This window comes from Oncorhynchus keta, chromosome 10 (assembly GCF_023373465.1).
Source record: "Oncorhynchus keta strain PuntledgeMale-10-30-2019 chromosome 10, Oket_V2, whole genome shotgun sequence".
Classification (NCBI taxonomy): Eukaryota; Metazoa; Chordata; class Actinopteri; order Salmoniformes; family Salmonidae; genus Oncorhynchus; species Oncorhynchus keta.
This window is the reverse complement of record NC_068430.1, coordinates 26019432-26046862: the sequence shown is the minus strand read 5'-3', so window position 1 is coordinate 26046862 and position 27431 is coordinate 26019432. Positions and strand designations below refer to the sequence as shown.

Sequence of the window (27431 nt, the reverse complement as noted above, 5' to 3'; positions counted from 1 at the left end):
CAGAAAGGTTGCAAGTTCAAATCCCTGAGCTGACAAGGTATAAATCTGTCGTTCTGCCCCTGAACAGGCAGTTAACCCACTGTTCCTAGGCCGTCATTGAAAATAAGAATTTGTTCTTAACTGACTTGCCTAGTTAAATAAAGGTAGAATAAAACATTTTGGGGGGGGGGGTTTCTCCCATTTTTCTCTGCAGATCCTTTCAAGCTCAGTCAAGATGGATGGGAAGCGTTGTTGCACAGCTATTTTCAGATCTCTCCAGAGATGTTCGATTGGGTTCAAGTCCGGGCTCTGGCTGGGCCACTCAAGGACATTCAGAGACTTGTCCCGAAGCCTGCGTTGTCTTGGCTGTGTGCTTACGGTCGTTGTCCTGTTGAAAGGTAAACCTTGCCCCCAGTTTAAGGTCCTGAGCACTCTGCAGCAGGTTTTCATCAAGGATCTCTCTGTTCTTTGCTCCATTCATCTTTTCCTTGATCCTGACTAGTCTTCCAGTCCCTACCGCTGAAAAATATACCCACAGCATGATGCTGCCACCACCATGTTTCACTATAGGGATGGTATTGGCCAGGTGATGAGCGGTGCCAGGTTTCCTCCAGACGTGATGCTTGGCATTCAGGCCGAAGAGTTCAATCATGGTTTCATTAGACCAGATAATCTTGTTTCTCATGGTCTGAGAGTCCTTTGGGTGCCTTTTGGCAAACTCCAAACGGGCTGTCATGTGCCTTTTACTGAGGCTTCCGTCTGGCCACTCTACCATAAAGGCCGAATTGGTGGAGTGCTGCAGAGATTTCTGTCCTTCTGGAAGGTTCTCCCATCTCCACAGAGGAACTCTGGTGCTCTGTCAGAGTGACCATCGGGATCTTGGTCACCTCCCTGACCAATGCCTTTCTCCCCTGATTGCTCAGTTTGGCCTGTCGGCCAGCTCTAGGAAGAGTCTTGGTGGTTCCAAACTTCTTCCATTTAAGGATGATGGAGGCCACTGTGTTTTTGGGGACCTTCAAGGCTGCAGAAATGTTTTGGTACGGACAATTCCTTCGACCTAACGGCTTGGGCGACCTAAAGCACTGTCAACTGTGGGACCTTATATAGACAGGTGTTTGCCTTTACAAATCATGTCCAATCAATTGAATTTACCACAGGTGGACTCCAATCAAGTTGTAGAAACTTGGAAAGGATGATCAATGGAAACATGATGCACCTGAGCTCAATTTCGAGTCTCATAGAAAAGGGTCTGAATGCTTATGTTTTTATTTTTTATTTCACCTTTATTTAACCAGGTAGGCTAGTTGAGAACAAGTTCTCATTTAGAACTGCGACCTGGCCAAGATAAAGCATAGCAGTGTGAACAGACAACAACAGAGTTACACATTGAGTAAACAATAAACATGTCAATAACACAGCAGAATTTTTTTTTTAAAGAGTCTATATACATTGTGTGCAAGAGGCATGAGGAGGTTGGCAAATAATTACAATTTAGCAGGTTAACACTGGAGTGATGGTCATGTGCAGGTAGAGATACTGGTGTGCAAAAGAGCAGAAAAGTAAATAAATAAAAACAGTATGGGGATGAGGTAGGTAAAATGGGTGGGTTATTTACCGATGGACTATGTACAGCTGCAGCGATCGGTTAGCTGCTCAGATAGCAGATGCTTAAAGTTGGTGAGGGAGATAAAAGTCTCCAACTTCAGCGATTTTTGCAATTCATTCCAGTCACAGGCAGCAGAGAACTGGAAGGAAAGGCGGCCAAATGAGGTGTTGGCTTTAGGGATGATCAGTGAGATACACCTGCTGGAGCGCATGCTACGGGTGGGTGTTGCCATCTTGACAAGTGAACTGAGATAAGGTGGAGCTTTACCTAGCATAGACTTGTAGATGACCTGGAGCCAGTGGGTCTGGCGACGAATATGTAGCAAAGACCAGTCGACTAAAGCATACAGGTCACAGTGGTGGGTGGTATAAGGTGCTTTAGTAACAAAACGGATGGCACTGTGATAAACTGCATCCAGTTTGCTGAGTAGAGTATTGGAGTATTGGAAGCTTGGAAGCTATTTTGTAGATGACATCGCCGAAGTTTGGCGGCGTGAGTGAAGGAGGCTTTGTTGCGGAATAGAAAGCCGACTCTAGATTTGATTTTAGATTGGAGATGTTTGGTATGAGTCTGGAAGGAGAGTTTACAGTCTAGCCAGACACCTAGGTACTTACAGATGTCCACATATTCTAGGTCGGAAACATCCAGTGTGGTGATGCTAGTCGGGCGTGCGGGTGCAGGCAGCGAATGGTTGAAAAGCATGCATTTGGTTTACCTAGCGTTTAAGAGCAGTTGGAGGCCACGGAAGGAGTGTTGTATGGCATTGAAGCTCGATTGGAGGTTAGATAGCACAGTGTCCAAGGAAGGGCCAGAAGTATACAGAATGGTGTCGTCTGCGTAGAAGTGGATCAGGGAATCGCCCGCAGCAAGAGCAACATCATTGATATATACAGAGAAAAGAGTCGGCTCAAGAATTTACCTTGTGGCACCCCCATAGAGACTGCCAGAGGACCGGACAACATGCCCTCCAATTTGACACACTGAACTCTGTCTGCAAAGTAGTTGGTGAACCAGGCAAGGCAGTCATTAGAAAACCCGAGGCTACTGAGTCTGCCGATAATAATATTGTGATTGACAGAGTCGAAAGCCTTGGCCAGGTCGATGAAGACGGCTGCACAGTACTGTCTTTTATCGATGGCGCACAGTACTGTCTTTTATCGATGGCGGTTATGATATCGTTTAGTACCTTGAGCATGGCTGAGGTGCACCCGTGACCGGCTCGGAAACCAGATTGCACAGCAGAGAAGGTACGGTGGGATTTGAGATGGTCAGTAATCTGTTTGTTGACTAGGCTTTCAGAGACCTTAGATAGGCAGGGCAGGATGGATATAGGTCTGTAACAGTTTGGGTCCAGGGTGTCTCCCCCTTTGAAGAGGGGGATGACTGCGGCAGCTTTCCAATCCTTGGGGATCTCAGACGATATGAAAGAGAGGTTGAACAGGGGGTTGCGCAATGGCGGCGGATAGTTTCAGAAATAGAGGGTCCAGATTGTCAAGACCAGCTGATTTAGGGGGACGGAGCTGTTGGCCGAGGTTGGAGTATCCAGGAGGAAGACATGGCCAGCCGTTGAGAAATGCTTCTTGAAGTGTTCAATTATCATGGATATATCAGTGGTGACCGTGTTACCTAGCCTCAGTGCAGTGGGCAGCTGGGAGGAGGTGCTCTTGTTCTCCATGGACTTTACAGTGTCCCAGAACTTTTTGGAGTTAGAGCTACAGGATGCAAATTTCTGCTTGAAAAAGCTGGCCATTGCTTTCCTGACTGACTGCGTGTATTGGTTCCTGACTTCCCTGAACAGTTGCATATTGCGGGGACTATTCAATGCTATTGCTTTATATATATATATATTTGCAAAAAGTAAAATTACCTGCTTTCGCGTTGTCATTATAGGGTATTGTGTTTAGATTGATGAGGATTTTTAAAAATGTAATCCATTTTAGAACAAGGCTGTAAATAGTGAAGGGGTCTGAATACTTTCTGAATGCACTGTATTCCTTCATCATAAGACCATTCTTTATCCCCAAGGAGTTCTATAATTTATAAATGACTAGCTTGTTCTTGAGATCAGAATGTAAGTAACATATAGCAGAGCACAGTGATTGGCATATGTCATGATCTACAATCTGTGATCTGATGAGTCCCATAGGCATGTCTGTGCCAGGGTCAGTTACAGACTTGGCAGTGAGTACAGTACACACCTGAAGTGTGTGATCTGGTTCTCCAGCAGAACACGCAGCCTCTCCTTGATATCCTCAAAGCGCTCCTTCTCCTCCACAGTCACCGTCCCTATCCCGTCAGGCCTGAGGGACATACAGTACCATAGAGTTTATATGGTTGGAGCATGGGGCAGGAAACACCAAGGTTGTGGGTTTCATTCCCACATCGTCCACATATTGAACAATGCATATACATTATGTATTAATTGGAAGATCCCGTTGGACAATTTTTTGGGCTAAATGTTATTTTAGAATTATCATAATATCCCAAATCAGAGTAGGCAGTATTGCCACCACTGACACAGTAATCACAGGGGTCACACACAAGGGTCAAACAGTCACTGGAGGTCTAACTGAGAATTTCAGCTAACATACAGTAATACACATGTAGTATGTAGTTATACGTCCACAGCAGAGCCTACAGTACAAATCCAGCGTATGTGTGGTGTATTCTACAGGTAAAAGCCAGCCAGCTATCTGGGAGAGTGGGGCCAGTGGTATCTCAGAGGATGGTTACGGGGGTGGGAGGGGGGATCCCCCTGCCCTTCACACACCCCTATGGCAAGCTGTGGCCCCCATCGTGTCTGACAGGAGGAGTATCCCTCCCCATCTCCCTCCTCCTTTCTCACTGTCCTTCACTGAGATGAAATCCTGGGCCCGGTGACAACAAGCATGTCACGTCTCCTGCTCCTCAAGCCGCTGTCACGGCGACCAGTGCCTCCTCTGTCACATGCACTCACGTTCCCCTGTGCTCACGTTCCCCCATCCTCAGCCGTGTCACTAACTATAAGGAGATAGGCCCCTCACCCATGCTCCCTCTATGTGTGTGTGTTTCAGGCTATGATTGTCAGTGTGTGTTTTTGTGTGTGTCTTCATCTGAGGCATGTCATAAGCAATAAAAAGCCCAAGCTTTTAATAACATGGTATGTGATGTGAAAACTCAGAAAACAAATTTGATAATTTCACACTAATTATGCCTAGCCTTATTTTGTTCTCCTACACGGCTTTCATAATGTTTTCAAAAACTCTATTGTCATGACTACATTGAAATGAGTTGTCATTTGTCACAGAGCGATCAGAGAAACTAATAATATCAGAGGAACACCACATCAGAGGTCTCTGCTTATTTCAAAAGTATGTGACTGGAAATGAATTACAGCCAAATCACAAGTTGACTCGTACATCCAATTTAAAAAGATAAAAGCCATATTTAACTGGTATTTTTAACATTCAAACACCACATTTCCAAAGCATTACCTAAACTAACTGGAGGTGGAATTAAATAAATTCCAACCCTTAAAATTCTATTTACTCTTAATTTACTCCCAGGCTACTGTACTCCCTATAATATTCAGTCCATGCCCTGTGGCTATAAGGCTATTAGGTTGTGGGTGGGTGAGGGGAGTAAGGGGGGGTCAGGGTAGTGAAGGGGGTCATGGCCAGAGAGGGGTTTCTCTTGCGGGCAGCACGGGGCTGTCATGGTCATGGGGACTGGAGGCGGGCTGGCTGTGGCTTGGGCTCGGACAGTGGCAGGAGACACTCGCCCGTCACCCATGATGACCTGTCATCCTGTCATCCTTGACCTTCAGGCAGGCCGGCTGGAGAGCTCCCACTACAGTACACTACACCCCCCTCCCTCCCTTATTTTCTCTCTCTCTCTCCATCCTTCTTTCCCTCTCCCTCTATTCCTGAACCTCTCTCTCTTTTCCTCTCATTTTCCCCTCTCGCTCTCCACCCCCACTCCCATCCTCCTGTCTTGGAGCTACTCCCGTCTCCCTGTCTAGCCTGATCATAACAGGACTCAAACAGACAGCCCACCTCAGCTCGATCACTGTCTGTTACAGGATGGGGGAGGGGTGGAGGGAGGGGTAGATTGGGTAGGAGGAGTGTCAGATTGGGGCAGACTGGTAGACTGACAGACAGCTGCCCATGACCTTCGCCCCTCAACACTGTAGTGACACTCGCTTGTTTATGTTGACTAGAGATCAAGCCATTATTATGACATACAAAAGTCTGGGCAGATGTACACAAACACACAAGTACAAACAAGCTTACATATGTATGAAAGTACACATGAAAACACAGACATTTTATTATTTAAAAAACTCTTGCAATACTCATGAATTATTTCAATATTTCAAATACAGTATTTAATCTTGTTAAAAACAAACACTCATGTCACAAAGGTCGAATGGGAGTCACAGTGGATCTATAAGTGAGGAGGAATACACATTCACATGTTCGTCAGAACTTCCTATTTTCTAGTTGTGATGTCAGAAAAACAACTTTGTTTCAGTCAAAACAGCATTTGTTGTCTTTTTTTGAGTTGAAATGTTCAAAGTCAGAGGTGAAACGTCACAACCCGGCCTACAACACTTGTGTGAAAGTGAGAGAAGCACCACAGACTCTTACCTTCTGGGACTTGGAGTACTTTTACCCCCCTAAACTCCATGATTTTGAGTGGGGGGTAAAGGTAGTTTGAAGCTCTGCCTCGGTTACGGGCCAGTTTAGCAACTCAGACAGTCTCTGACTACAGGTTACATGAGGGAGAGGCAGGGGTGATGTTATGAGAGCAAGCAAGGAAAAACAGAGAAGAGAAAAGTAATGGCAAACAAAAATAATAGACAATGACAAACAATTAATTGACACCAGAAGAACAGACAACTAAGAAAGAAGAACAATTTAATAATATACACAAATCCCAACTGAACACGAGACCCTTAAAATCATAAGTGACTGAAAAAAGTTATTTAAAAAATAATATTAGAGAAAGTAAGCTTTGACTGATACAACAAACAACAAGCATGGGATGTTGGGTGGAATACACACTGGGTTAGAGTCTTCTCTGAATGAAATTGATTCTTCGTAGAAGGTTGGTGATAGAGTGGCTTCTCTGAACAGGGATTCTTGGTTTGCTTTCATAAGCATAACATGACATTCATACGCATAACACGCATAACATTTATGACACACACAAAGACAGAGAGACAGGGAGACAGAGAGACAGAAAGAAAGAAAGAAAGAAAGAAAGAAAGAAAGAAAGAAAGAAAGAAAGAAAGAAAGGAGGGGAGATAGCATAGAAGGAGAGCTGTATGTCAGTTTTCTGTACCTGTTGCCGTGGACGTGTGAGGCACAGAAAGCAAAGCTGTAGTGTAGCAGGGTGGGGTCAATCATAGCCCCGTTCTCCGCCCGCTCCAGCAGGTCGCCCAGGTAACACAGGTGTCTGTGACACCCCCGCACACCATTACGAGCACAGTACTCATCCATGACAAACACCTGGCCTGGACTGAGCCAGCCCTGCAAAATTGACAAAGGAGGGGTTCAATGACAGAATTACTTATATGGGAACACATCCCAAAGCAAAAGAATGAGGGAACCACTAGACTTAACTTTCCTCACCAAACAGGAGTAAGAGTCATTGAGCCTGTGGTCCAAGGTGAGGCGCTGGACCATCTCAAATAGGGAAGAGTGGTCGAAACTACAGGGGTTGGCTGAGATGAACTCATCCATGCCGTGTTTCTGTGCCCGGTCCGCGTCTGTGTCCGTCCACCCCAGAGAGAGAGAGAGAGAGAGAGAGAGAGACAGCCAGCACACATGGAGGGAGAAATAGGATCCAGAGAGGAGTTAGATATATCAGAGGATGTGAATTGCTGAAGAAGTGAGAGGGTGAGAGAGCGTCACTCAAGCAGCGAAAGGGCCCTATTCTATCAAAACCATTAAGCAGGTTTACATGAGACACAAATACTGTATATACACAGTACCAGTCAAAAGTTTAGATACACCTACTCATTCAAGGGTTTTTCTTTATTTTTACTATTTTCTGCATTATAGAATTATAGTGAATACATCAAAACTAAGACATAACACATATGGACACAAATGTTAAACAAATCAAAATATATTTTATATTTGAGATTCTTCAAAGTAGCCACCCTTTGCCTTGATGACAGCTTTGCACACTCTTGGCATTCTCTCAACCAGCTTCATGAGGAATGCTTATCCAACAGTCTTGAAGGAGTTCCCTCATATGCTGAGCACTTGTTGGCTGCTTTTCGTTCACTCTGCAGTCAAACACATCCCAAACCATCTAAATTAGGTTGAGGTTGGGTGATTGTGGAAGCCAAGTCATCTGATGCAGCACTCCATCACTTTCCTTGGTCAAATAGCCCTTACACAGTCTGGAGGTGTGTTTTGGGTCATTGTTGAAAAACAAATGATCGTCCTACTAAGCCCAAACCAGATCGGATGGTGTATCGCTGCAAAATGCTGGGGTAGCCATGCTGCTTAAGTGTGCCTTTAATTATAATTAAATTACAGACAGTATCAGCAGCAAAGCACCCCCATACCATCACATGTTCTCCTCCCTGCGTCACAGTGAGAACCACGCATGCAGTGATCATCTGTTCACCTACTCTGTGCCTCACAAAGACAGGGCAGTTGGAACCAAAAATCTCACATTTGGACTCATCAGACCAAAGGACAGATTTCCACCGATCTAATGTCTATTGCTCATGTTTCTTGGCCCAAGCAAGTCTCTTCTTCTTATTGGTGTCCTTTAGTAGTGGTTGCTTTGCAGCAATTCAACCATGAAGGCCTGATTCACACATTCTCCTCTGAACAGTTGATGTTGAGATGTGTCTATTACTTGAATTCTGTGAAGCATTTATTTGGGCTGCAATCGGAGGTGCAGTTAACTCTAATGAACTTATCCTCTGCAGCAGAGGTAACGCTGGGTCTTCCTTTCCTGTGGGGGTCCTCATGAGAGCCAGTTTCATCAAATCAAATCAAATTGTACAGTGAAAATTCTTACTTACGAGCCCCTAACTGACAGTGCAGTTTAAAAAAATACAGATAAGAATAAGAGATACAAGTAACAAGTAGTGCCGGTACAGAGTCAATGTATGGGGCACCCGTTAGTTGAGGTAATATGTACATGTAGGTAGAGTTAATTAAAGGGACTATGCATAGATGACAACAGAGAGTGGCAGTGGTGTGGAGAGGGGAGGGGGGCGAGGGCAATGTGAATAGTCTGGATAGCAATTTGACTAGATGTTCATCAGTCTTATGGCTTGGGGGTAGAAGCTGTTTAGAAGCCTCTTGGACCTAGACTTGGCACTCAGGTACTGTTTGCCATGTGGTAGCAGAGAGAACAGTCTATGACTAGGGTGGCTGGAGTCTTTGACAATTTTTAGGGCCTTCCTCTGACACAGCCTGGTATAGAGGTCCTGGATTGCAGGAAGCTTGGCCCCAGTGATGTACTGGGCCATTCTCACTACCCTCTGTAGTACTTTGCGGTCGGAGGCCGAGCAGTTGCCATACAAGGCAGTGATGCAACCAGTCAGGATGCTCTTTTGATGGTGCAGCTGTAGAACCTTTTGAGGATCTGAGGAACCATGCCAAATCTTTTCAGTCTCCTGAAGGGGAATAGGTTTGATCATGCCCTTTTCACAACTGTTATGGTGTGCTTGGACCATGTTAGTTTGTTGGTGATGTGGACACCAAGAAACTTGAAACTCTCAACCTGCTCCCCTGCAGCCCTGGCGATGAGAATGGGGGCATGCTCGGTCATCTTTTTCCTGTAGTCCACAATCATCTCCTTTGTCTTGATCATGTTGAGGGAGAGGTTGTTGTCCTGGCACCACATGGCCAGGTCTCTGACTTCCTCCCTATAGGCTGTCTCGTTGTTGTCGGTGATCAGGCCTACCTACCACTGTTGTGTCATAGGCAAATTTAATGATGGTGTTGGAGTCGTTCCTGGCTGTGCAGTCATGAGTGAACAGGGAGTACAGTCGGGGCTGAGCACGCATCCCTGAGGGACCCCTGTGTTGAGGATCAGTGTGTCAGATGTGTTTTTACATACCCTTACCAACTGTGGGCGGTGTTTAGTCCCAGGGTCCTTAGCTTATTGATGAGCTTTGAGGGCAAGATGGTGTTGAATGTTGAGCTGTAGTCAATGAAAAGTATTCTCACATATTTTTTCCTTTTGTCCAGGTGGCAAGGGGCAGTGTGGAGTGCAATAGAGACTGCATCATCTGTAGATCTGTTGGAGCGGTATGCAAATTGGAGTGGGTCTAGGGTTTCTGGGATAATGGTGCTGATGTGAGCCACGACCAGCCTTTCAAAGCACTTCATGGCTACAGATGTGAGTGCTATGGGTCGGTAGTCATTTAGGCAAGTTACCTTAGTAACGGGGGGTCTGCTTAAAACATGTTGGTATTACAGATTCAGACATGGAGAGGTTGAAAGTGTCTGTGAAGACACTTGCTAGTTGGTCAGTGTTTGCTCGCAGTACACATTCTGGTAATCCTTCTGGCCTTATGGCCTTGTGAATGTTGACCTGTCTAAAGGTCTTACTCTCATCAGGTGCGGAGAGCATGATCACACAGTCTTCCGGTACAGCTGGTGCTCTCATGCATGTTTCAGTGTTATTTGCCTTGAAGCGAGCATAGAAGCACTTTAGCTCGTCCGGTAGGCTCGTGTCACTGGGCAGCTCTTGGCTGTGCTTCTCTTTATAGTCTGTAATGGTTTGCAGGCTCTGCTACATCTGATGAGCGTCAGAATCGGTGTAGTATGACTCGATCTTAGTCCTGTATTGCCGCTTTGCCTGTTTCATGGTTCGTCGGATGGTATAACGGGATTTCTTATAAGCTTCCAGGTTAGAGTCGCACTCCTTGAAAGCGGCAGCTCTAGCCTTTAGCTCTGTGCGGATGCTGCCTGTAATCCATGGTTTCTGGTTGGGGTATGTACGTACGGCCACTGTGGGGACGACGTCATCGAAGCACATATTGATGAAGCTAATGACAGATGTGGTGTACTCCTCAATGCCATTGGAGGAATCCAGGAACATATTCCACTGTGCTAGTAAAACAGTCATGTAGCTTAGCATCTGCTTCATCCGATCACTTTTTTATTGATCTAGTCACTGGTACTTCCTGCTTTAATTTTTGCTTGTAAGCAGGAATCAGGAGGCTGGAATTATGGTCAGATTTGCCAAATGGAGGGTGAGGGAGAGCTTTGTATGCATGTCTGCGTGTGGAGTATAGGTGGTCCAGAGTTCTTTTCCCTCTGGTTGCACATTTAACATGTTGAAAGAAATTAGGTAAAATGGATTTAAGTTTCCCTGCAATAAAGTCCCCGGCTACTAGGAGCGCCGCCTCTGGGTGAATGTTTGTTTATTTGCTTATGGCGGAATACAGCTCATTAAATGCTATCTTAGTGCTAGCCTCTGACTGTGGTGGTATGTAAACTGCTAAAAATAATTTAGATGAGAACTCTCCCGGTAGGTAATGTGGCCTGCAGCTTATCATGAGAAACTCAACCTCAGGTGAGCAATAGCTCGAGACTTTCTTAGATATCGTGCACCAGCTGTTGTTTACAAAAATACATAGACGCCGCCCCTGTCTTACCAGAAGCTGCTGTTCTATCCTGCCGGTACATCGTATAACCAGCCAGCTGTATGTTGATATTGTCGTCGTTCAGCCAAAACTCTGTGAAGCATAAGATGCTACAGTTTTTAATGTCCCGTTGCTAGTTTCCCAATAACTTGTCCATTTTATTGTCCAAAGATTGCATGTTTGCGAGCAGAATTGAGGGGAGTGGGGGTTTATTAGATCGCCTCCTACTCGTCAGAAGGCAGCCCACCCTCCGGCCTCTCTTTCTCTGCCTCCTCTTCACGCAGATCACTGGGGTCGGGGCCTGTTCCCGAGGGCGCCGTATATCCTCCGCCTCGGGCTCGTCAGAGTCATGAAAGAAGAAAAAGGATTCTGCTAGTCCGTGGTGAGTAATCGCAGTCCTGATGTCTAGAAGTTATTTTCGGTCATAATAGACGGTAGTGGCAACATTATGTACAGAAATAAGTTAAAAACAACGCAGAAAAACAAGCAAAAAACACAATCGGTTGGGGGCATGTAAAACGTCTGCCTTCTGCTCCTGCGCCATTCTGCCATAATAGCACTTTTCAAAGTTCTTGAAATTTACCGTAATTGACTGACCTTCATGTCTTAAAGTAATGATGGACTGTCATATCTCTTTGCTTATTTGAGCTGTTCTTGCCATAACATAGACTTGGTCTTTTACCAAATAGGGCTATCTTCTGTATACCTCCCCTACCTTGTCACAACACAACTGATAGGCTCAAACGCATTAAGAAGGAAAGAAATTCCACAAATGAACTTTTAACAAGGCACACCTGTTAATTGAAATGCATTCCAGGTGACTACCTCATTGAGCTGGTTGAGAGAATGCTAAAAGTGTACAAATCTGTCATCAAGGCAAAGGGTGGCTACTTTGAAGAATCTCAAATACAAAATATATTTGGATTTGTTTAGCACTTTTTGGGTTATTACATGATTCCATATGTGTTATTTTATAGTTTTATTCTACAATGTAAAAAATAGTAAAAATAAAGAAAAACCCTTGCATGAGTAGGTGTGTCCAAACTGTTGAATGGTACTGTATATTTATGTAAAAAAATGTACAAGTCTTTTTAACTGTACACATCAATGGCTTATGGGTGAAACTATACAGACACTCACAGGCCGATAATAATGTTGAATTTGTTATTAGTCTGCACACCTGGTTAGCGGCTTATATTGAATAGGGCTCTCGTACAGTACGCTTCTTCTGGGGATGGGTGTTCTGGTCAATGGAAAGATTAACTGTGGGGTTCATTGTCAACTCGCAAGTGGAAGGAGCTCTGGGCCAGAGGAGTGGATGTGAGTAGGAGTAGATGCAAATTGCAGCATAACCAATGCAGACGGATCATTCCTGTGGTCATGCATGACTGGTTCTGTTCTGTTTCAGGGTTTCTTCTGCATAGAAAACCCTTGGGCGGGCTACCTAAGTTATTCGGTCACCTATGTCCAAACATTAAGAAAAATAAGAAGGAAAAACGTAGGAAGGAAAAACATTTTCAGTGCAAACTTAAACGACTAAAAACAAAATATAATGTACGTGGAAAAGATAAATGGACTTATATATTGTTTTATAAGAACATCTTTGAGAACCAACAATCACCTAAATAAAAGCTAGATAGTCAGGAAGAATAAAAAAAAATGTAAAAAATGATGCAGGAGTATTTTTGTCATGGCAAAGTGCTCGCATTGATTTTGTTATGTTTGAATCACTCAGACAGCATAAGCCATGGAAAAATGTGTAGAATTGCAAAAACAATGCTTTAAAACTGCACATTCTTTCTCCATCTCAGTGCAAAATGTGTACAATTGCAGGAAATTAGCTTTAAAATAGCAACATTCTGTCACTACAGCCTCTGATTTTGGCCACGCAATTGGCCATGCCCACACCACACCACACCCGCCAAATAAATCCCATTTTGATCCAGAAAAAACCCTTCTGTCAATCTCACTATTACAACGTTGGTCCAGTTTCCCTTGATAAAAGCTAAAGTTAATGTCTGTGTATGTTCTCCCCGCAAATCTCAAGTCCCTTATGTGATCCTTCAACCTGAGCATATATACACTTTCTGAAAGCAGCCTTTCTGATTGCATCCTCACATGAATGAGTGCAACCTCAGAGGAGTGCTAGCTAGACCCATCTCCTTCTCCCCCCTCCTCTGCTCAGCTCAGCTCGTGGGCACATGACCCCTGTGGTCTCCCTAATTAAATGCCCCCCTGTGCCAGTAAAACAGGGCCTGGGACAGAGGAACCCCCTGACCACGCACCCCTTTGTTCAGAGAGGGGGATAAAATACATTTGACAACACATTTTCACTTTACTTCCCAGTGAGTGGGCTGAGGCATTACATCAGGGTCTGGCTAGAATTGGAAGGCTGCCTGTTAATCCTTGCTCCGGCCATCTACCTCTATTTTTATTCTAATGGACCATTTTAGCCAGGGCTTAGGGGACTGCTCTGCAGGCCACAGGTCTGCAAGTCACAGCTATTCTAAGCAGCAGTCTGGATAAATAGCCTATGCAGCTGCCCCTCCCGAGACAAGCCTTTACATGTCAATAAAGAGACAACACCACTTATTGAGCGTTAACAACAGTTTGAACATAGTGAACCAAATTCGTTTTCGCTGCAACGTGGATACATACACAATCTTATTTTGACACTTAAAATGTGTTCAGACACACTGATATACAAAAATGTATCAAATGTTTTGGGATTTTTTTCTGAAATTCTAAATCACACTAAAGCTGAATGTGACATACACATAAAATCATGAAGAATAAATTACTTTGACTATTGAATATCATTTTTAAAATATCAAACTCAGAGAATATAAGAATACAGTATTACTTTTGTTTTCTCCCATTGACCTCAACCTCACTGTTGAGTGGAACCCAATGTGGCGCCCTGCCAGCTGTCAATCACCCAGGGAACAAAGACTGTGCTGTTATGATGCTTATGATCCCCAACTCCTAAATCCAAAAGGTGACTTTGTGTCCTTCTCTGTGACTGGTGGCCTGTCACGTCTATTTGACATTCCAGCGGTGGAGTGGACATGGGGGCACTGGACAGTAACAGACAATGACACTAGTCACCCCCGTCTGTCTAGGCAGGGGAAGGACAGACATGACAATGATTGATGGATGCTACTCATTTATAGATCCCTGCACTCACTAAGAGAGTTGAGAGCAGAACATTTGGGGCTATTTAGTACGTGACTTGTTTCTTTAAGGTTTGACCACCATCAAACACCCCCCCCCTCCCCACACACACACAACATGGACATCCACAGTCCAGCCCTTACTGAGAGCAGAGTGAAGGGTACATGGTGATAACTGGATCTGGTTTAGTGCTGACCTGGAACTAAAGACACTAACCAACACTTTGGTTCTCCCTTTCTCAATCAGTCTATCCATCCTAAACATTTCAGTTCAATGAACAGTGATGGTTGAAGATCTTATTACGCTCATCTAGTTTTTCTATACAGGTTCATGTTTTTACACATTTGAACATTTGCAAGTTGACAATACTTTATATTCCCATGCACTGTATGATTCATAGAGAACTTCTTGGAGCAATACCACTGTTAGTGTGTTGATGGAGAGGAGTAGTACATTCCTGGGGAAAATCTCAATACCCAACAACACTACGATCTGTCTCAGTCTTAACAACAGGGAACAGAAAACAGTCTCAGTTTTCAGCAATAATTGGGATAACCCTGGTAAATGTTCTTGTCAGGCATCCAAAGAAAGAAAAGGAAAACAGATATGTACATTGTAAAAGTGGTAGTAATGTTAGAGCAAGTTTTAATCCAAGGTCCGTCTGTAAGTAGTGGAGAAGACTGGAGTAGCATATGACAGAGGGAATTGCATGACAACAAGAACTACTTGTTAGCATTCAGAATACTCCAGGTACATATTTACCAGCTCATATTTAGTAGCAAGAAGAACTAAAGAGAGAAAGGCAGAAATTGAGCCCTATTCAGTAAAGCATGAATATTCCACTGTAAATAACGCCTGTGAATAGATTTGGACTGTATAATTGTATAATGTCTATCAAGTGTGTGGCCCAGTTGTATTGGTTTTGAATATCTTATAAATATATATAAACTCAGAAAAAAAAGAACTGTCCCTTTTTCAGGATCCTGTCTTCAAAGATAATTTGTAAAAATCCAAATAACTTCACAGATCTTCATTGTAAAGGGTTTAAACACTGTTTCCCATGCTTGTTAAATGAACCATAAACAATTAATGAACATGCACCTGTGGAACGGTCGTTAAGACACAAAGCTTACAGAAGGTAGGCAATTAAGGTCACAGTTATGAAAACTTAGGACACTAAGAGGGCTTTCTACTGACTCTGAACAACACCAAAAGAAAGATGCCCAGGGTCCCTGCTCATCTGTGTGAATGTGCCTTAGGCATGCTGCAAGGAGGCATGAGGACTGTAGATGTGGCCAGGGCAATAAATTGCAATGTCCGTACTGTGAGAAGCATAAGACAGCGCTACAGGGAGACAGGACGGACAGCTGATCATCCTCGCAGTGGCAGATCACTTGTAACAACACCTGCACATGATTGGTACATCCAAACATCATACCTGCGGGACAGATACAGGATGGCAACAACAACTCCCCGAGTTACACCAGGAACGCACAATCCCTCCATCATTGCTCAGACTCTCCGCAATAGGCTGAGAGAGGCTGCACTGAGGTCTTGTGGGCCTGTTGTATGGCAGGTCCTCACCAGACATCACCGGAAACAATGTCTCCTATGGGCACAAACCCACCATTGCTGGACCAAACAGGACTGGCAAAAAGTGCTCTTCACTGACGAGTCGCAGTTTTGTCTCACCATGTGTGATGGTCGGATTCGCGTTTATCGTTGAGCGTTACACCGAGGTCTGTACTCTGGGGCGGGATCGGTTTGGAGGTGGTGGGTCCGTCATGGTCGGGGGCAGTGTGTCACAGCATCATCGGACTGAGCTTGTTGTCATTGGAGGCAATCTCAACACTGTGTGTTACAGGGAAGATATCCTCGTCCCTCATGTTGTACCCTTCCTGCAGGCTCATCCTGACATGACTCTCCAGCATGGCAATGCCACCAGCCATACTGCTAGTTCTATGCGTGATTTCCTGCAAAACAGGAATGTCACTGTTCTGCTATGACTAGCGAAGAGCCCGGATCTCAATTGAGCACGTTTGCGACCTGTTGGATCAGAGGGTGAGGACTAGGGCCATTCCCCCCAGAAATGTCCGGGAACTTGCAGGTGGCTTGGTGGAATAGTGGGGTAACATTTCACAGCAAGAACTGGCAAATCTGGTGCAGCCATTGAGGAGGAGATGTACTGTAGTACTTAAGGCAGCTGGTGGCCACATCAGATACTGACTGTTACTTTTGATTTGGACCCCCCTTTGTTCAAGGACACATTATTCCATTTATGTTAGTCATATGACTGTGGAACTTATTCAGTTTGTCTCAGTTGTTGAATCTTGTTATGTTCATACAAATATTTACACACGTTAAGTTTGCTGAAAACAAACGCAGTTGACAGCGAGAGGACATTTCTTTTTATGCTGAGTTGATACACACACACACATAGTGAAGACATCAAAACTATGAAATAACACATGGAATCATGTAGCAACCAAAAAAGTGTTAAACAAACCAAAATATATTTTATATTTGAGATTCTTCAAATAGCCACCCTTTGCTTTGATGACAGCTTTGCACACTCTTGGCAAGCTCTCAACCAGCTTCACCTGGAATGCTTTTCCAACAGTGTTGAAGGAGTTCCCACATATGCTGAGCACTTTTCCTTCACTCTGCGGTCCGACTCATCCCAAACGATCTAACTTTGGCTGTGCACTCCATCACTCTCCTTCATGGTAAAATAGCCTTTACACAGCCTGGAGGTGGATTGGGTCATTGTCCTGTTAAAAAACTAATGATAGGCCTCCCGGGTGGCGCAGTGGTTAAGGGCGCTGTACTGCAGCGCCAGCTGTGCCATCAGAGTCCCTGGGTTCGCGCCCAGGCTCTGTCGTAACCGGCCGCGACCGGGAGGTCCGTGGGGCGACGCACAATTGGCCTAGCGTCGCCCGGGTTAGAGAGGGCTTGGTCGGTAGGAGTGTCCTTGTCTCATCGCTCACCAGCGACTCCTGTGGCGGGCGCAGTGTGCACTAGCCAAGGTGGCCAGGTGCACGGTGTTTCCTCCGGCGCATTGGTGCGGCTGGCTTCCGGGTTGGTTGCGCACTGTGTTAAGAAGCAGTGCGGCTTGGTTGGGTTGTGTATCGGAGGACGCATTACTTTCAACCTTCGTCTCTCCCGAGCCCGTACGGGAGTTGTATCGATGAGACAAGATAGTAGCTACTACAACAATTGGATACCACGAAATTGGGGAGAAAAAGGGGTAAAATTCAACAAAAAAAATTAAAATAAAATAAAATAATGATAGTCCCATTAAGCCCAATCCAGATGGGATGGCGTATCGCTGCAGAATGCTGTGGTAGCCATGCTGGTTAAGTGTGCCTTGAATCCTAAATGAATCACAGACAGCGTCACCAGCAAAGCACCCCCACACCTCCATGCTTTTACGGTGGGAAATAAACATGCGGAGTTCATCCTCAGAGACATGACGGTTGGAACCAAAAATCTCCAATTTGGACTCCAGACCAAAGGATAAATGTCCACCGGTCTAATGTCTATTGCTTGTGTTTCTTGGCCCAAGCAAGTCTCTTCTTATGTTTGGTGTCCTTTAGATAATGGTTTCTATGCAGCAATTCTACCATGAAGGCCTGATTCACACAGTCTCCTCTGAACAGTTGATGTTGAGATGTGTCTGTTAATTGAATTCTGTGAAGCATTTATTTGGTATGCAATTTCTGAGGCTGGTAACTCTAATGAACTTATCCACTGCAGCAGAAGTAACTCTGGGTTTTCCATTCCCGTGGCGGTCCTGATGTGAGTCAGTTGCATCATAGCGCTTGAGGGTTTATGGGACTGCACTTGAAGAAACTTTCAAAGTTCTTGAAATGTTCCGTATTGACTGACCTTCATGTCTTAAAGTAATAATGGATTGTTGTTTCTCTTTGCTTATTTGAGCTGTTCTTGCCATAACATGGACTTGGTCTTTTATCAAATATCTTAAACGCATTAAGAAGGAAAGAAATTCCACAAATTATAACAAGGCACACCTGTTACTCCTACCCCCTACTTTTTCGAACATTCTGTTAAAAATCGTGCAACATTTCAGCGCCCTGCTACTCATGCCAGGAATATAGTATATGCATATGATTAGTATGTGTGGATAGAAAACACTCAGACGTTTATAAAACTGGTTAAATCACGGCTGTGACTATAACAGAACGTGCGTTTCATCGAAAAGCGCAGGAAAATCTGATCACTGAAAATGCGTAAATATATCCATGCGCCCCTAGAACCCATTGTTGAATGTGAACCACATTAAATGGGGCCGAGGTTGCAATACCTACAGCTTCCACACGATGTCAACAGTCTTGTCATTTGCCTACGATTTGTTTCTTGGTCAAACGGGCACAAGGTAGCGCCTTTCTTCCGGTCTCCGACCGGATATTTTAGTTGAGATTTACCCGGACATTATTTCCAGACGTACAGCTATAGAATATACATCGCCTCGTGATCAATTTGATCGCTTATTAACGTTTACTAATACCTAAAGTTCCATTACAAAAGTATTTCGAAGTGTTTTGTGAAAGTTTATCGTCAACTTTTTTAATTTAAAAAAATGATGTTACGTTATAAAATGCTATTTTTTTCCTTGATCACACTCTTCATAGATCGATATCTAGGCTATATATGGACCGATTTAATTGGAAAAAAAGACCCAATAGTGATGTTTATCGGACATCTACGAGTGCCAACAAAGAAGATGGTCAAAGGTAATGAATGTTTTATATTTTATTTGTGCGTTTTGTGTTGCGCCGACTATGCTAATTATTTTGTTTACGTCCCCTGCGGGTCTTTTGGGGTGTTACATGCTATCAGATAATAGCTTCTCATGCTTTCGCCGAAAAGCATTTTAAAAATCTGACTTGTTGCCTGGATTCACAACGAGTGTAGCTTTAATTCAGTACCCTGCATGTGTATTTTAATGAACGTTTGAGTTTTAACGAGTGCTATTAGCATTTAGCGTAGCGCATTTGCATTTCCAGATGTCTAGATGGGACGCCTGCGTGTCGGGTAGGAGCAAGAGGTTAATTGAAATGCATTCCAGGTGACTACCTCATAAAACTGGTTGAGAGAATGCCAAAAGTGTTCTAAGCTGTCATCAAGGCAAAGAGTGGCTATTTCAATTATCTCAAATATAAAATATATTTTGATCTGTTTAACACTTGTTTGGTTACAACATGTGTTATTTCATAGTTTTGATGTCTTCACTATTATTCTACAATGTAGAAATAATAAAAATAAAAACCCTTGAATGAGTTGGTGTTTTAAAATGTTTGACCGGTAGTGTATGTATATACACACTTAGGTTCAAAAGTTTGGGGTCACTTAGAAATGTCCTTGTTTTTGAAAGAAAATAACATTTTCGGGCCATTAAAATTGATCAGAAATACAGTGTAGACACTTAATGTTGTAAATGACTATTGTAGCTGGAATGTTTTATTTTTTCAAATGGAATATCTACATAGTCGTACAGAGGCCTATGTCGATATTCCATTATATATATTTTTTAAATCTGCCGTTTTCAGCTACAATAGCCTTTACAACATTAACAATGTCTCCACTGTATTTCAGATCAATTTAATGTTATTTAAAGGACAACATGTTTTGCTTTTCTTTCTAAAACAAGGACATTACTAAGTGACCCCAAACATTTGAATGGTAGTGTGTGTGTGTGTGTGTGTGCGTTTGTGTGTGTATATATATATATATATATAAAACTTTATTTAGCATACCAATAATATTATCTTAATTTGAAACCCAAAAACATATAGTAAGTGTTTTTTAAATTTTTACCTTGGTTTTTCTCCCAAGAGTTAGCCTTTGTGGTGTTACACTATACTGTGAACATATGCAGGTGTGAACTAGCAAGTAGTTATTTGGTAACATTTCACTGATTGCTTCCCAAAATAATTGTGCATAGACCACACTGTTTAATTCATGACATGTCACTTTTAACATGGTAATTACCAGTGGCTGAGAGACACAGGGGCCTCCAGTAGTTGTCAAAAACAACCACTTCACTGAATTCACTTATGTCCTACTGCAATTATGTGAAACATCACTGTAGTTTATGTTGTGTGTTTTAGCCTTGTTACTGACATAAACCCTTTGTCACTATATTGGTAATTAAAACTGTTGGAAAATATGATTTGATGATGGCATTGATGTTTAGTATTATTGGTATTTGAAATATATGATTTGAAAATACAAGTTAGTGTTTGGATATGGACCTTATTCTAAGAGGGGCGTTAATGTTCAGTTAAGTTGCTGAGAGAGAGAAAAAAAGAGAAGAGAAGAGAAGTGTAACGGCGTTCTTCGTTTGTTGAAAGAGAGTCGGACCGAAATGCAGCGTGGTGGTTACTCATGTCTTTAATGAAACAAATGACGATATATGAAATAACTTAATAAATACAACAACAAAAACAAACGGAATGTGAAAACCTAAACAGCCTGTCTGGTGAACACTAACACGGAGACAGGAACAATCACCCACGAAATACACAGTGAAACCCCGGCTACCTAAATATGGTTCCCAATCAGAGACAACGAGAATCACCTGACTCTGATTGAGAACCGCCTCAGGCAGCCAAACCTAAGCTACACCCCTACTCAGCCGCAATCCCAATGCCACAAGACCCCAATACGAAACACAACATAAAACCCATGTCACAACCTGGCCTGACCAAATATATAACGAAAACACAACACACTATGACCAAGGCGTGACAAGAAGAGAAGAGAAGAGAAGAGAAGAGAAGAGAAGAGAAGAGAAGAGAAGAGAAGAGAAGAGAAGAGAAGAGAAGAGAAAGAGGAGGCAAATATGCAGATAGTTTAACCAAAGCAAACCAAACAAAATCAGAGTTACATGCATCCTAGTCTGGTAAGGTGAAAGTGAATCCTAAAAGAATCAAACAGAATCAAAATAAATGTTTTCTAGAGTGGTCTAAGACAGAGATAAGATAAAGACTTGAATAGAGGGAGAGACTGAACAAAAGAAGAGGAGGAAGACGGGGAGAGCACATTGCTTTGGTCAGATAATCAGTGTGGATTATCTGAGCTGTGCCAGCAACAGGGAAGCACTTACCCTTGAATCCAACTACGAGATAGCGGGGTAAGAAGGACCAAACCAGAGAGACTTAAAGACAGAGAGCAGACACAGAGATCTGACCTACAGCAGCTGGGCTAGGGACCGGAGACACACACACAAAGCAAGAGAGAGAGGCAGACACAGAGAAGAGAGCTCATGTGATAACAAATATGGAATAGGAGAGAGAGAGTGCTGATGAAAAATAACATTTAGTGATGATCGTAGAATGAAGGGAAAAATAAAAAAGTTAGGGAGAAGTGTTCTCTCTCCTCCATATTGATGTAGACACTGCGCTGTGGTTGCTTCGGGTTACATGAAATACATTGTTACACACACACACAACCTTTTGTAGAATAAGTACCCACCATACTGGCGCATATCATCTATTTAAGTTATAATCGACTTTGTCTCGGGCCTAACAACAACCATGCCTATATATCCTCCAAACACTGGCTTCGAGGGCATTATCACTTTTATACAACGGATTACCAACATATTTAAATAATGATGGACATAATTATTTATTTGTTTACTATATTTTGATTAATTTATTCATACTATTTAATTCTTCCACGAGATACAGCCCGGACACAAATTTAAGGTTGCTCCACAAGTGACTGGTCATTCGTTCGGTTGCCAGAAACACGACCCAGTCATTAAGTCTTTTTGTTCTGTATCTATGGACGTGACCCAGTCATTCATTCGAAATGTTCCATTGCCATACTGGCTGCAACATTCTTATCACTTGCTTGCTAGCTAGCCAACTACGGCTAACTTACAGTCCCGTCAAACAGTGCAGCCTGAATAACAGCAAAGTAGGTGCATTTGCGTTTGTTTAAGCTGTTTTCTAGTGACATTTATTTGGATACATCCATAACAATGAGCTAACAATTTCGCCTGGCATAGAAAATGTTGTCTCTCGTCAGGACACTGTTGTTCAGAGGAGCTAGCCAACAGCAAAGCAACACAATCACTTTAAACTGAAGCTGAAAAAGACTGCAAACCAGCTGCATTTCATTTCATTTGACCTGTTTTCTATTGGCATTTCTATGTATATATCCATAAAAATGATGCCAGCTTATTCATGATTTCGACTGACAGAGAAAAGCCTGCCTGTCTGTCTTGTCCCGACACGTTTATTACTATGGGACAGCTGGAGATGTTGCAAATGTCGGAGAGACAGACAGCAATGTTTATACAAATATCCACTGTTGGAAACCAAATTCTAGTGAGACAGTGGATTGTGCAGTGAGATAGAGTAAATATGCACTTCAACATCATAGATTTAGCTGGTGGTAACCTGTGGAATAGACACCAGCTGGAATGCGATTTTAACCAATTGGCATCCAGGAAAAGACCCACCCATTGTAGAATATAAAATACACACTTGTGTCATGTGAAGATAGAAAAAATATAACAGAACAGGTCACCCCGAAAAGAAGTGCAATGAAATCTGTATCTCGATAGATATAGAGTTAGGTTAGACATAACAGCAGTGTATATTGGGGTGGCAGTGTGCTGGGTACTGTAGTTCTTTGTGAAGCTGAAACAGTGAGAGCTACCGTGAGTGTGGTGGGCCTCGTGGGCACAACAGGGGCCGACACTTACAGAACTGGGAGATGGGTGCGTCTAGCTGGGGTGCAGAACCGGCTCTGTTGTTGAGTTTCTGGACCTGGGTGGGGGGGATGGGCTTGTGGGACTGGCCCGTGGCCCGGTACATGGCCTGGACCCACAGGATACGGTCTTGCTCGTCATCACTGGCAAAGATCACAGTGTCGCCCTCCTTCACTGCGTTGAAGAAGGTCCTCCCACCTTCCAGACCTAAGGAATAAATCACTGTTAGCAGTGTTTGTAGGGCTAGTGCTACTGGTACATACCAGTGCCATATATTTAGGCCATGGTATTCATTTACATTTGAGGAATTTAGCAGACGGTTTTATCTAAAGCGTCTTTATGCAAACTTTATGAAAACTGAAAACACATATCCTGAGGCTGAATTTATTGTAGTTGGGGATTTTAAGAAAGCAAATCTGAGGACTAGGCTATCTGAGGAAATTCTATCAACATATTGACTGTCCTACTCGCACTACTAAGACTCTCGACCATTGCTATTCAAACTTCTGGGATGCTACAAGGCCCTCTCCCTGCCCTCCCTTCGGCCAATCAGATCACAACGCCATCTTGCTCCTCCCATCCTATAGGCAGAAACTCAAACAGGAAGTGCCTGTGCTTTGTACTATTCAATGCTGGTCTGACCAATCAGAATCCACTCTTCAGTATTGTTTTGATCACGTGGACTGGGATATGTTCCGGATAGCTTGCAAAAATAATCTAGACGCATACACGGAAACGGTGACTGAGTTCATAAGGAAGTGTATAGGAGATGTAGTACCCACTGTGACTATTAAAACCTACCCTAACCAGAAACCATGGATATATGGTAGCATTCACGTAAAACTGAAAGCGCGAACCACTGCATTTAATAATGGCAAGGCGACTGGTAATATGGCAGAATATAAACGGTGTAGTTATTCAATCCGCAAGGCAATCAAATAAGCTAAACGTCAGTATAGAGATAAAGTAGAGTCGCAATTCAACGGCTCAGACACGAGACGTATGTGTTAGGGACTACAGACAATCATGGACTACTAAAGGAAAACCAGCCACGTCGCCGAGACCACATCTTGCTTCCGGACAGGCTAAACACATTCTTCGCACGCTTTGACGATAACACAGTGCCACTGACGCGGCCCGCTACCAAGGACTGTGGGCTCTCCTTCTCCGTGGCCGATGTGAGTAAAACATTTAAACGTGTTAACCCTCGCAAGGTTGCCGGTCCAGACGACATCCCTAGCTGTGTCCTCAAAGCATGTGCAGACCAGCTGGCTGGTGTGTTTTCGGGCATATTCAATCTCTTCCTATCCCAGTCTGGTGTCCCCACATGCTTCAGGATGGCCACCATTGCACCTGTAACTAATAAGGAAAAGGTAACTGAACTTAATGACTATAGCCCCATAGCACTCACCTGTCATCATGAATTGCTTTCAGAGACTAGTCAAGGATCATATCACCTCTACCTTACCTGCCACCCTAGACCCACTTCAATTTGCTTACCGCCCCAGTATATCCACAGACGATGCAATCGCAATCACTCTGCACACTGCCCTAACCCATCTGGACAGGAGGAAAACCTATGTAAGAATGATGTTTATTGACAATAGTTCAGCATTCAACACCATAGTACCCTCCAAGCTCATCATTATGCTCTAGGCCCTGGGTCTCAACCCTGCCCTGTGAAACTGGGTCCTCGACTTCCTGATGGGCCGCCCCCAGGTTGTGAAGGTAGGAAACATCACCTCCACTCCGCTGATCCTCAACACTGGGGCCCCACAAGGGTGTGTACTCAGCCACGTCCTGTACTCCCTGTTCACCCATGACTGCATGGCCAAGCATGCCTCCAACTCAATCATCAAGTTTGCAGATGACACAACAGTAGTAGGCTTGATTACCAACAGCGACGAGACAGCCTACAGGGAGGAGGTGAGGGCTCTGGGAGTCTGGTGCCTGGAAAATAACCTCTCACTCAACGTCAACAAAGCAAAGGAGATGATTGTGGACTTCAGGAAACAGCAGAGGGTGCACCCCCCTATCTACATCGACGGGACTGCAGTGGAGAAGGTGGAAAGCTTCAAGTTCCTTGGCGTACACATCACTGACAAACTGAAATGAACCATCCACACAGACAGTGTGGTGAAGAAGGCGCAACAGAGCCTCAGGAGGCAAAAGAAATTTGGCTTGTCACCTAAAACTACCCGCCCTCCAGAACACCTACAGCACCTGATGTCACAGGAAGGCCAAAAAGATCATCAAGGACATCAACCACCTGAGCCACTTCCTGTTCACCTCGCTATTATCCAGAAGGCGAGGTCAGTACAGGTGCATCAAAACTGGGGCCGAGAGACTGAAAATCAGCTTCTATCTCAAGGCCATCAGACTGTTAAACAGCCATCACGAGCACATTAGATGCTGCTGCCTATAGGCAACGACTAGGAATCACTGGCCACTTTAAGGAATGAAACACTAGTCACTTTAATAATGTTTACATACAGTGCCTTGCGAAAGTATTCGGCCCCCTTGAACTTCGCAACCTTTTGCCACATTTCAGGCTTCAAACATAAAGATATAAAACTGTATTTTTTTGTGAAAAATCAACAACAAGTGGGACACAATCATGAAGTGGAACGACATTTATTGGATATTTCAAACTTTTTTAACAAATTAAAAACTGAAAAATTGGGCATGCAAAATTATTCAGCCCCTTTACTTTCAGTGCAGCAAACTCTCTCCAGAAGTTCAGTGAGGATCTCCGAATGATCCAATGTTGACCTAAATGACTAATGATGATAAATACAATCCACCTGTGTGTAATCAAGTCTCCGTATAAATGCACCTGCACTGTGATAGTCTCAGAGGTCCGTTAAAAGCACAGAGAGCATCATGAAGAACAAGAAACACACCAGGCAGTTTAGGAGATACTGTTGTGAAGAAGTTTAAAGCCGGATTTGGATACAAAAAGATTTCCCAAGCTTTAAACATCCCAAGGAGCACTGTGCAAGCGATAATATTGAAATGGAAGGAGTATCAGACCACTGCAAATCTACCAAGTCCTGGCCGTCCCTCTAAACTTTCAGCTCATACAAGGACAAGACTGATCAGAGATGCAACCAAGAGGCCCATGATCACTCTGGATGAACTGCAGAGATCTACAGCTGAGGTGGGAGACTCTGTCCATAGGACATCAGTCGTATATTGCACAAATCTGGCCTTTATGGAAGAGTGGCAAGAAGAAAGCCATTTCTTGAAGATATCCATAAGAAGTGTTGTTTAAAGTTTGCCACAAGCCACCTGGGAGACACACCAAACATGTGGAAGAAGGTGCTCTGGTCAGATGAAACCAAAATGGAACTTTTTGGCAACAATGCAAAACGTTATGTTTGGCGTAAAAGCAACACAGCTCATCACCCTGAACACACCATCCCCACTGTCAAACATGGGGGTGGCAGCATCATGGTTTGGGCCTGCTTTTCTTCAGCAGGGACAGGGAAGATGGTTAAAATTGATGAGAAGATGGATGGAGCCAAATACAGGAACATTCTGGAAGAACACCTGATGGAGACTGCAAAAGACCTGAGACTGGGACGGAGATTTGTCTTCCAACAAGACAATGATCCAAAACATAAAGCAAAATCTACAATGGAATGGTTAAAAAATAAACATATCCAGGTGTTAGAATGGCCAAGTCAAAGTCCAGACCTGAATCCAATCGAGAATCTGTGGAAAGAACTGAAAACTGCTGTTCACAAATGCTCTCCATCCAACCTCACTGAGCTCGAGCTGTTTTGCAAGGAGGAATGGGAAAAAAATGTCAGTCTCTCGATGTGCAAAACTAATAGAGACATACCCCAAGCGACTTACAGCTGTAATCGCAGCAAAAGGTGGCGCTACAAAGTATTAACTTAAGGGGGCTGAATAATTTTGCACGCCCAATTTTTCTGTTTTTGATTTGTTAAAAAAGTTTGAAATATCCAATAAATGTCGTTCCACTTCATGGTTGTGTCCCACTTGTTGTTGATTCTTCACAAAAAAATACAGCTTTATATCTTTATGTTTGAAGCCTGAAATGTGGCAAAAGGTCGCAAAGTTCAAGGGGGCCGAATACTTTCGCAAGGCACTGTATCTGGCATTATTAATCTCATGTGAATATGCTGTTTTCTATACTATTCTACAGTATCTCATTCACTTAATAATGCTTACATATCTTGCATTACTCAACTCATATGTATATACTGTTCTTTTTTCTATACTACTGTATCTAGTCAGTTCTGCTCTGACAACGCTCGTCCATATGTATATAGTCTTAATTCATTCCT

The 27431-nt window shown here is 43.6% G+C and overlaps 1 protein-coding gene across 4 annotated transcripts in view; it reads right to left on the bottom strand.

Moving 5' to 3' along the window:
• The window catches only part of cadpsa (Ca2+-dependent activator protein for secretion a), a 155013-nt gene that overhangs the window by 54102 nt on the left and 73480 nt on the right, over positions 1-27431 (bottom strand). For all 4 annotated transcript variants that reach the window (XM_052526749.1, XM_052526751.1, XM_052526750.1 and 1 more), the window contains exons 12-15: positions 23110-23322; positions 7201-7337; positions 6911-7098; positions 3784-3885 (exon numbers count right to left, since the gene is read on the bottom strand). In XM_052526749.1, coding sequence (XP_052382709.1) covers positions 3784-3885; positions 6911-7098; positions 7201-7337; positions 23110-23322 — 640 coding nt within the window. The remainder of the gene's footprint in view (positions 1-3783; positions 3886-6910; positions 7099-7200; positions 7338-23109; positions 23323-27431) is intronic.